General features: G+C 45.5%; 1 protein-coding gene across 2 annotated transcripts in view; it reads right to left on the bottom strand.

The window, feature by feature from the left end:
- Positions 1-3,207: 3,207 nt before the first annotated feature.
- The window catches only part of LOC142940093 (uncharacterized), a 14,734-nt gene continuing 7,895 nt past the window's right edge, over positions 3,208-10,046 (bottom strand). Inside the window, exons 2-7 of one of the 2 annotated variants that reach the window (XM_076082988.1) lie at positions 9,906-10,008; positions 8,384-8,446; positions 7,997-8,193; positions 6,437-7,436; positions 4,730-4,866; positions 3,208-4,109 (exon numbers count right to left, since the gene is read on the bottom strand). In XM_076082988.1, the coding sequence (XP_075939103.1) occupies positions 4,736-4,866; positions 6,437-7,436; positions 7,997-8,193; positions 8,384-8,446; positions 9,906-10,008 (1,494 nt within the window). In that variant the 3' untranslated portion in view covers positions 3,208-4,109; positions 4,730-4,735. The remainder of the gene's footprint in view (positions 4,110-4,729; positions 4,867-6,436; positions 7,437-7,996; positions 8,194-8,383; positions 8,447-9,905; positions 10,009-10,046) is intronic. The other variant, XM_076082989.1, reaches the window with a different exon arrangement.

Genomic DNA, 10,046 nt, shown 5'->3' with positions numbered 1-10,046 from the left:
GCTGGTGGACCAAACTGCAGGGTCATGACTCGTCAACAAGAAGGAAAAGTTGGAGGAAGGATAGAAAAGGAAAGGAGACAGAAGAGCACAATTACAACAAGAAAGATAACCGACAAACTGGTTTATGTAAAGTCTGACTGCTCGTGTTTCACTGGATTCTGTTGATGGCCGTGTTCTCAGAACAAACCAATTACTTTGGTGAGTAGAACATTATCATAACTATAGAAATGAAGGTCAGAGCTACGAATGTAAATCCCAAGTTCTAATAAACTGGAATAATCCTTTAAGAGCAGAACAAAATAAAAAAAGCCCACATTTGGTTTTAAATCATCATAGTGTAGGAAAAAAAAGCGTTCAGTCTGAATTTGTAAAAAGTCAGTAAGTACTCAGATCTTTTAGTGAAAGAGAAACTAAACCAGAGTTATGGTCGAAGTGCTTCTGCCCTTCCACCATGACTTCATGCTACAGTTACAGAACCTAGCAGAGCTCCACATGGTTTGGTCTATGCTACTTTAATACATAGCCAGACTTTACTGCTATTTCACGCACCATGATAGCTGTTACCATTAGCTTATGCTAATCAATAACAAACTGGTTAAGAAGGCCGGCTCCATCATTGGCTGCAAACAAGACTATCTGGAAACGATGGTGGAGAGGACTCTGAACAAACTATTATCCATATTGGATCACCAGGACCACCCTCTGCACCACCTCCTGCAGGGACAGGCTGATCCAGCTCCGCTGTCACAGGACCGATACAGGAGAACATTCTGCAGTAAGACTCTATAATAAATCACCTCTGGACAGATCATCCTTCACATGACTACACACCGCTACACTGTTGTTGTTTGCACTACTGCTTAGTTTACTTACTTAGTTAATTTAACACTATTCTATTTCATTGTATATACTGTGCATTTTTTTTTTCATTTTCTTTATATCTAACATGTTCTACTCTGTTATTTTGTTGTGTATAATTGTGCATTTTTCAGACTTAATATTTTTATTTTTACTCTGTTGCTTCGTTTGCTGAAGTTTATCTTTGCTGCTGTTACAAACAAATGTCCCCTGGGGATGAATAAAGTATCCATCTATCTATCTATGATTATGCTTAGATCAGAGTGCTGTAAAGGGTCTGTTATGGAGACAAACTACGGTATAAACTCTTAGAAACATTTGTGAATTAGAGTTTACGTGCAGGGCTCGGATATCTTTATGCTAGTGATTAGCATTAATGCTAGGCATTAGCACTAGCGACTCACAGGTGAATTGAAAAGGTACTACTCTTCACACATACTCTTTGTCAGTACCTGATTCTAGTATGCCTTGCGGGAAAGACCCGCCCCTACTCGCTGCCTCTGATTGGCTACTTGCTGCTAAACGCTAGCCGTTAGCTTATTTATGATGCTAACCGACGCTTCGATCTAGATGGTTCTCGGAAGAGCAACTCAGCCACGGCAGCCATATTTGTTCAGCCATGTGATTGAATTGCAACAGCCGAGTTTCAACCAGTAGAGGGTCGTTATGTTTATGTATAACATGTCAAGATGATGATCTGAATCCATCAACAGCATGATGAATACACACGTACATTAGTGTTCAGCTAAAAAAAAATGGTTTGAGGGTTTAGTTACTCTTTCAGTAAAGGTAGAAATACCACAGAGTGCAAATACATTTCTACTAAATACTATTGCAGCTCCAGATAACGATACTAAGTCTTGTACTGGTATCTTTGTCACTGTGAGTCACATCTACACCCTCTGGCATGACTTGTGATGCTTTAAAAATAGTTCAAACAGAACAACTACAGCATTGAAAACAGTGACTTGTTTTCATGCCCATCCACGCCCACTTTGAAGGTCATCGTGGTGTGTTTACTCATTTTTAAGGGTTTTTTGTGTGTCATTTAAAGCGATGTGGTCGTTCCCATCTCGTCACATGTACACTGAAGTTGGCAGTTCTTAACGTGAGGTTAACGTTGTGAATACAAACAAAGCAAAAAACGTTTAGGCAACGAAACTAAACTCAGGGTTTGGGTTAAAGTAAGTATTCTACGTACATTTTACTGGGATTAAGTTACGTACTAAAGGTAAGTAGACAACGTAAATTCAATTCATGAATGGCGGTCTCCTGGGTGAAAGTCCTGTGTTTGTTTGACCCGTCCACTCCGACCTTCTCGCCACATGGATTCTCTCACTCTGAGATCTTTATCCAAGGGTTCAATTCATGGGTTATTTGTACCAGTGTGCATCGCAGGTGTGAGCTCTTTACGGTGACTTGGATTCACCGATGAACTGATGGATCCACATCCAGTCAGTCTGTCAGTGAGTCTAAGCACCTCGAGGCCCGGCGAAGTAAACGCTGAGTCATCGTTCTTAAAGAGGAGAAACGGGGGATCCCCGTTACACAACAGAATGACATCTAGTCGGCCTCTCTGTCTTAAATTATCTTCCTGTCAGGCCTCCTGCTCGCTGCTCCTTCGTATGTTTTTACAGCCTCGTTGCTTTTATGAGCATCGTTACCGTTTATATATATTTTAGTTTCCTCTCCTTCTCCCTCTCTGTCGTTCCTCTATCCCCCCCCCCGTCTCTCTTTCACCATGCGATACTTCTGTGTTGACGTGTCCGTCGGCGTGTTCCCATAGCAGCCAGACATTTCTGCTGACCCCTGCCTTGCTTTGCGTGACAGAGCTGCAAGGAGTCTACTGTAGGAGTGCACATGCTATGCACACACACACACACACACACACACACACACTCTTGGCTCCAGTCTCGATTCTTAAAGTCTCTTATGTGTGAAAAGCTCTGAACGGCTTCGGACCGGCTGACATCTCAGACTCCCTGCTGCTCTCAGATCCTCCACTGCTGGTTTCTAGTCCCTCAGACCTCTGAGAACATTGGAGATGCACATTCTTTCAGCTTTGCTGCCAAAGACGTCAAGCAGCACTTAAAACGTTCTTTAACAGCACTTAATGTGTGCTGCAGAGAGTCCTACATGCTTCTTTTTTAAATGACCTTTCATGTCTTTAAACACTTTCATGTCTAAACTATTTTTTGTTCCTTTTTAATTTTAATTGTAAAATGTTTCCTGTTGAAATGCTTTCTTCCACCCTTACATGTGTAGCTTTTCTGCTTTTATTTATGATTTAAATGTGCAGCTACAGTCTGTACAAATAAAGATTATTAGTATTAAATCTGAAACACAACATTTATATTCGTTGAACATTTATATTTTTTATTAAAAAATAACATTGATGACAGTAACAGTTGTACAACCAATAATTATAATCTGCAACAATAATTACAATTGAGAACTGGAGGACTTCAAATCCTCCTTTTTTAAAATAAGTTAAGAAATAAAGTTTTTCTCCCCCCCCCCCCCCCCCCAAGCATTTAAAGATACAGTGTTGGCTATAACTGGCTCACAGCCACCGCTAAACGCTTTAAGACTTGCTTTAATGTGGATATTCATAGCACGTTATCTCGGCAGGCTTGTGGCTGTTTTTGATCCGGCGGAAGTAGAAAACGAGCAGGTTATGGATCAGTTCCAGTACATGAAGCTACATGAAGCTACATGAAGCTACAGTACACGTACGGTCAGTGTGAGGCTACTCCAGTGTTAATACAGTTAGACTCAGAGGGTTACACTCATGTTTTGGCATCTAGGCCTGAGCTTCAGTTTCCAGTTATCGTCCCAGTGTAGAAATCCAGTTCTCCACATTTAACCCCCCCCCCCCCCCCCCCCCAATAATCCCTTCTTAGTCCACTCCTCCGTTTGTGGACCAACAGTGTTTAAGCGGCCAATCGATGGCTGCCGACTGCAGGAAGAGACCGCCGGTCTGACGAGCTTCCGTCGGATTGCGGTTCATATTAATGACGTCCAGTGTTTGGTGTGACGGCCGTCCTCTCCTCCTGTGATTGCACGTTTTAATGGTTTCCGTGGAGCTGGAGGCTCAGCGGCTCTGCAGCAGGACAGGTGAGTCTCTGAGTCCGTCGCCTGGCGTCGGTCTCCTCAGAGTCCGTCCCGCATTCAACAAGCTCCTGTTTCTCGTCCCTCCGCATTCCTCTTGGAGCAACTTCTCTCGCTTCTAAGGTCAGCGTCACCACTTCCTGTGTCACAAGATGAACATGTTTATTCATTAATTCATGAGCAGATACTCTAAAATACATTCTGTGTCTTCTGACTTCTCCCAACGTTTAGTATTCTCTCTGCCTCAGTGTTTCACCGACAATGTCTGATTAGAAAACACACATTTATTCTCAATTACTCTACATTTATTCTTCTTTTAAGCCAACTTTAAAGCAGTGGTTAACATGTTGATTCACGGAAATTAAGTCAAATACATTCCAGAAAAAAAATAAAAATAAAAAAAATCTTTTGGCTAAATATTTGTAAATGTACATGTTCTTATTCTGGCAGTTTGAACAGATGAGGAAACGTATTCTCAATAAATATTAAGGACATATTCCAGAGAACAGGAGCATCAATCAGAGGTCAGCTCAATTCCTTTTCATGATTTTTGTCTCACTCATTCATTTCATTTTATTGTCGATTCAAAGCATAAAAGGAAACGTGACGTTTCCGTCACGTTTCCCCTCAGGTCTCAGGTCTCCAGGTCTCAGGTCTCAGGTCTCCAGGTCTCAGGTCTCAGGTCTCCAGGTCTCAGGTCTCAGGTCTCCAGGTCTCAGGTCTCCAGGTCTAAGGTCTCAGGTCTCAGGTCTCCTCTCACCTGCAGCTACATGATCATGGCCCTGATGGCTGCTTTGCTGATGCGTTTGCGGTGTTTCCTCCGGCGGCGAGGCGACGCCGGACGGAACGGGGCGCGGCGGGCCGAGGGCGAGACGGGAGCCGCAGAAGAGGAGACGACTGAAGGAAACCAAGAGGAGAGAGATCAGGAAGGTTACCACAGAGTTACCTTTGACCTTTTATGAATGCACATTTAAATCAGAAAAGTGTCTGTAAAGATGTCATAATAATAATTATTATAATGTAAATATAATATATTATGATAACAATAACAATAATATTATAATAATATAAAATAATATAATAATAATATAATAATAATAATGCTAATAATAATAATACATATTATAATAATGTAATAATAATAACAACAATGGCAGAAGAAAGTGTGACCGAAAGCATCTGACTTTAACTTTTGAACAAAAACAACGTGATGAAGAGAGAAAGCTCCTGTGACTGCACCGTGTAGGGCAGCTGAGAACACGCTGTGACGGCCTGCAGGTCTGACTCAAACATGAGACTCTGACTGCAGAGCTCTGAGGACACATGATGCTCAGTCATACATGTGCAGTGCCCCCCCCCCCCCCCCCCCCCCCCCCATTGATCCTCCCATGCAGTAACAGCTGAAATAAGAGACGTAGACACATGCAGCGGTGATGTCATGACGGATAAACTCTGTGTCCAGTGTTAGATGAAGCGTAAATCAATCATCTCCAGTATTTTCATTCTGAACGGCTTCTCCAGTAGTTACACACGTGTGTATACTTACTGTTTACTTACTCTCTGCTCTATGATAATCCCCCTGATGATGTCATAGTGATGTCATCAGGTCGGGTTTTAAGGACGCAAAATATGCAATGACGTCATATGTGTGTATTGTGATTAAAACAAAAGTAAAAAGTCAGGGAGGGTTTAACGGAAGATGCTGCTGAGTTGCATTATGGGAAATGTAGGATCCAGTGTTTTTTGGGGGGAGTTTTATCAATACAAGGACCGTCTGTTCTCATTCACTGTTCAGACTTATAGCTACAAAAGGAAAACATACTAAATATATGTATTTATATACATACATATATTTATTAAATTACTTTTTATCAACCAGTGAACAGGAAGTGACCATGTCTGGACTGAGGAGGAGTGACGTAGAGTCTCTGGTAGAGACCTGTCAATCACCGTGTAGCCCCGCCCTAAAGCATCTCCTGCTTTATGGTCTGTTTGACTCTAAATGGACCATAATGTACTAAATGAACATCATGCTGTATTGAAGAAGACTTGAAACTAGAGATTGAGACCATAAACTCATGTTTACAATGTTTACTGAGGTAATAAATCAAGAGAGAAGTAGTCATTTTCTCATAGACTTCTATACAACCAGAGGAGTCGCCCCCTGGTGGACACTAGAGAGAATGCAGCTTTGACCTCACTTTAAAGAACTGGAGGTTGACGCCTTGTGTGAACACCAGAAGTTGACGTTTCGTACTTAATTGACGTTCCTTCAGTTCTTATCTGAACCCAAACAACCATCTTATCCTAAACGTAACCATATCACATGAACCGTCAGGATATCTTAGTTCTCAAAAATAATAACTTCCTATTTCACAGCTTAAAGGTGCAGTCCGTAATCTCTGGACCTTTTTAAACGCAGCCTTCATTCACACACGTTCTCACACGTCCTCGTTCTGAGCGTCACCTGTTGTAGACGGGGTCGGCTTTGGTCTCTGCTGAGGATGATGGGGATGAAGATGCGTCTGGTGATCCGGCTCCGTCTGAATCATCTCCAGAACTTTCCGTCTCCTCTCCTCCTCCGTTAAATGACCGACGCCGCTGTCTTTTTTTCCCGTCCCCTGATTGGCCGGCTCCGCCCCGGCCGAGTCCCCGCTATTGGCCGAGCCGCTCTCCTCCGTCTCGTTGCCTCCCGGTCGACGGGTCGCTGCTAAGGTCTCAGTCTGTTTCGTGACCTGCGTGGTTTTTCCGCTGGTCGCTGAGTCCCCCTGATTGGTGGTCGTAGGAGGAGGGGCGGGGCTTTCTTCCAGTGTGGGCGGCTGAGTCGTGCTGCCGGGCGGCGAGGCGCCGTCGGATTGCGGCGCGTTCAGCCGATGTTGCGTCCTCAGCTCTTGGTCCTGCTGATGATGATGCTGCTGCTGTCTCTGCTGATGCTGCAGCAGCTGCTGCTGCCTCTGCACGTGATCTGGATGATGCACCTCCACGTGCACGCCGCCCTCCTCCCTGCTCCCGTCATACCCGCTCCCGTGCCCGACCTGCGGGGCGCCTCCCGTGACGCTGTGCTCCGCCCTCGCTTCGGACGGCCAGCTGCCGACGGGCGGGTGCACCCGGGGCTGCGTCCAGTGCACCAGCTGGGTGTAACCGCCCTGCTGCCACTGCCTCGACACCGGGTCTCGCTCCTCGGGGCGGTAGCGCTGCTGGTTGTGCTTCAGGTCGTCGTGGCGATGGAGGTCAGCCTTGGAGGCGAGAGTCTTTGGCGGAGCCGGGTGCACGGCCCGGGGGAGGGGCGGGGGAAGGTGGGAGGACGGGGGAGGTGGAGGGGGAAGAGGGTTGGGGTTGCTCTGGATGGGGACGGATGAGGAGGAGGAGGAGGAAGCAGGTTGGCACCTGCAGCTGACGTGGTCCTCCACCGAGATGATGGCTTTGTCGTAGTGAGCTTTCCTGTTCATGTACTGGATCTTTATCACCTGAAGAAGAGACGGAAAGATCGAACACATCAACACACAAGTCACTGAGGAAACATCGACAACGATACAAACTCCAACAGATGAATCCGTTTTTATCTGACGAAGAGGAGACACTTCTTCATTAGCTGGTCAGTTTAGAGATTCATCTTCCATAACGTCTTCTTTCAGACTAGAAGAAAGAAGACGTTTATTTTACTACTTTGTCTGTTTGCGTCTGTAGAGTTCTCCTAAATACACCAAAGGTTACCGTCAGATAATGATATAATCATCAGATAATGATCTTTGCATATTTGTAACAGAATAGATGATTGGAGAAGCTTCATGCTGTAGTCTACGATCTTTTCTTGAACCTGACTTTTTTCCAAATAAACGGTTTATTTTGAAAGTTTTTTTGTCGTAAAATGTAACTTTTCTACGAACTGTTGCATGAGGGCGCGTTGCTCTATTAGACCTTCCTTTAGTGTTCTAATCACAATATGCTCGGTGCAATTAAAGGAAAAGGAAAGGAACCATTAGCCCCTTAGCTTAGCTTAGCATTAAGACTATAAACGAGCGTGTACCTGCAGGTATCTGGTGGAGGAGACGGTGGGGACGCACTGCAGCAGCCTGGTGTTGCAGCAGCCCGAGCATCGCTGCACCTCCACGCAGGGCGGCCACAACAGGAAGTTGGCGTTGCGGCGGTCCAGCATGGACCTCGTCACCTCCATCACCTCCGTCCGGACTTTACAGGCCGCCTGCTGGGCCGGCTGTGCCTCCACTGTAAGAGGGGAGGAAGAGGAGAATAAGAGAGCGAGAGAGAGAGAGAGAGAGAGAGAGAGAGAGAGAGAGAGAGAGAGAGAGAGAGAGAGAGAGAGGAGGAGAGGGGAGGTTGGGTTTTCAAATGGCATCAGACAGATGGAAGAGGACGACGGACTCAGGAAGGGACACGAATAGATGCGGAAACCTACCGAGACTTCTGGTGAAGCGGGTGTGGTTTGTGGGCATATCATGCTCGTCTTCTTCCTCTTCTACTGACAACAGATAGGAGGAGGGGGAGTTCAGAAGAGGGGGGGAGGAAGAGACAAAAACACAAACAGAGTTAATGAAGTTAACGTGTATCTGAAGAGCAGGCAGCGTTGAGTCAACAGGAGCCTGAAGCATGTGAGGCTGGTGGTGTGTTGTAGCAAAGCTCATTGTTCGCTGCACAGAGGAAGACATTTTCTTCCTCTCCTCCCACTCAAACAATCGGCCTATTTTCTGCAGCAATTTGTCCAGAGCTCTGTTGAGGGGAGATATGAGACGTTAAATATAGCTCGAGTGAGGATCTGTGCGTGTTAGCGCTCTATGTCGTTACTTCATGCTGCTGCCCCGGAGTGCTAATTATAACCCCGGTGTAGCTGCTGGTCACTGTGTGTGTGTGTGTGTGTGTGTGTGTGTGTGTGTGTGTGTGTGTGTGTGCACAGATGCACAAGGTGTTGTTTAATTGCCTGTTAGCTCTAATGAACTGCCTGCTGCAAGCTACTTCCTCATGTTATCTGTGCATTTATCAGCGTCTTCCTGTTTCGTCTCCTTCCTTCCTCGCTCACATGTGACTCATTTCATTCTTTTCATTCTTGTTTATAGTTTCGTTGGTCGTGTTTTTATTTGTATGGTGATGAAATACAGAGGAAAGCAGAAAACATGAAGAGACATCATAATAAGGAGCATGAAGACGTGCAGAGGTGGAGGTGGATGACTTCTCTCCTCCAGGAGAAGAGAGAACGTTGATGTTTCTGTCACGACCTTTGGTTCTTCAGTGACATCATGTCGTTATTTTAACTCTGCTGATCTTTTCTTAAAGCTAACTAAGTCTTTTGTGTTGCCTAAACCTGACTGAGTCTCAGAGACATTGACTCTTGTAGGATAACTTTTGGTAAGAGGTCACAGGAAGCGTCCCGATGACACGGCATCATACAACACAACATCACATGAATCATCCATCTGCTGCCTCGACTCAACACACTTCATTCAAACTCACGAGCTTCAGTGATCAACTCTTTAGAGTGACTTCCTGTTTTCCCTCCGTCTGCTCATCTCTTGTTCTGTTATTTATGCCGATGCAGCGATCAAAGGCCCGTCTATGAATGTATGATGTGTGACTTGCTTCTTCAGAGGGATGAGAGCGATGAATGTTTTACTGACCTGCTGAGCGTCTGACGGGCTGTTCAGTGCGTGAGAGACGAGTCTCTCTCTCTCTCTCTCTCTCTCTCTCTCTCTCTCTCTCTCTCTCTCTCTCTCTCTCTCTCTCTCTCTCTCTCTCTCTCTCTCTCTCTCATAGAGCTGCCTCATCCCTCTTGTGTCTCGGGTAAATATTGCCTTAACATGGAGCCTGACTGACGCTCTCCCTTACTGCATTCCTTTCTCTTCAGGCCTCCGTAGACGCTCACCTCCTCCACGTCTGTTATTAGTGTGTGTGTGTGTGTGTGTGTGTGTGTGTGTGTGTGTTCGTACCTATTGCTTTGGTCTCCTGCAGCAGCAGCAGCTTCAGGTCGTCCACAGAGGAGATGGGAGAGTTCCTCACCAGGTCGACCAGCGACGAGGGCAGCGGATCTCCCTGAGGAGAAACAGACAAACGGACCGTCACCGACGCAC

This window comes from Anarhichas minor, unplaced genomic scaffold, assembly GCF_050575085.1.
Source record: "Anarhichas minor isolate MPS153535 unplaced genomic scaffold, ASM5057508v1 ptg000114l, whole genome shotgun sequence".
In the NCBI taxonomy this organism is placed as follows: domain Eukaryota; kingdom Metazoa; phylum Chordata; class Actinopteri; order Perciformes; family Anarhichadidae; genus Anarhichas; species Anarhichas minor.
The sequence above is the reverse complement of the archived record's forward strand: the minus strand, read 5'-3'. Positions and strand labels throughout refer to the sequence as shown.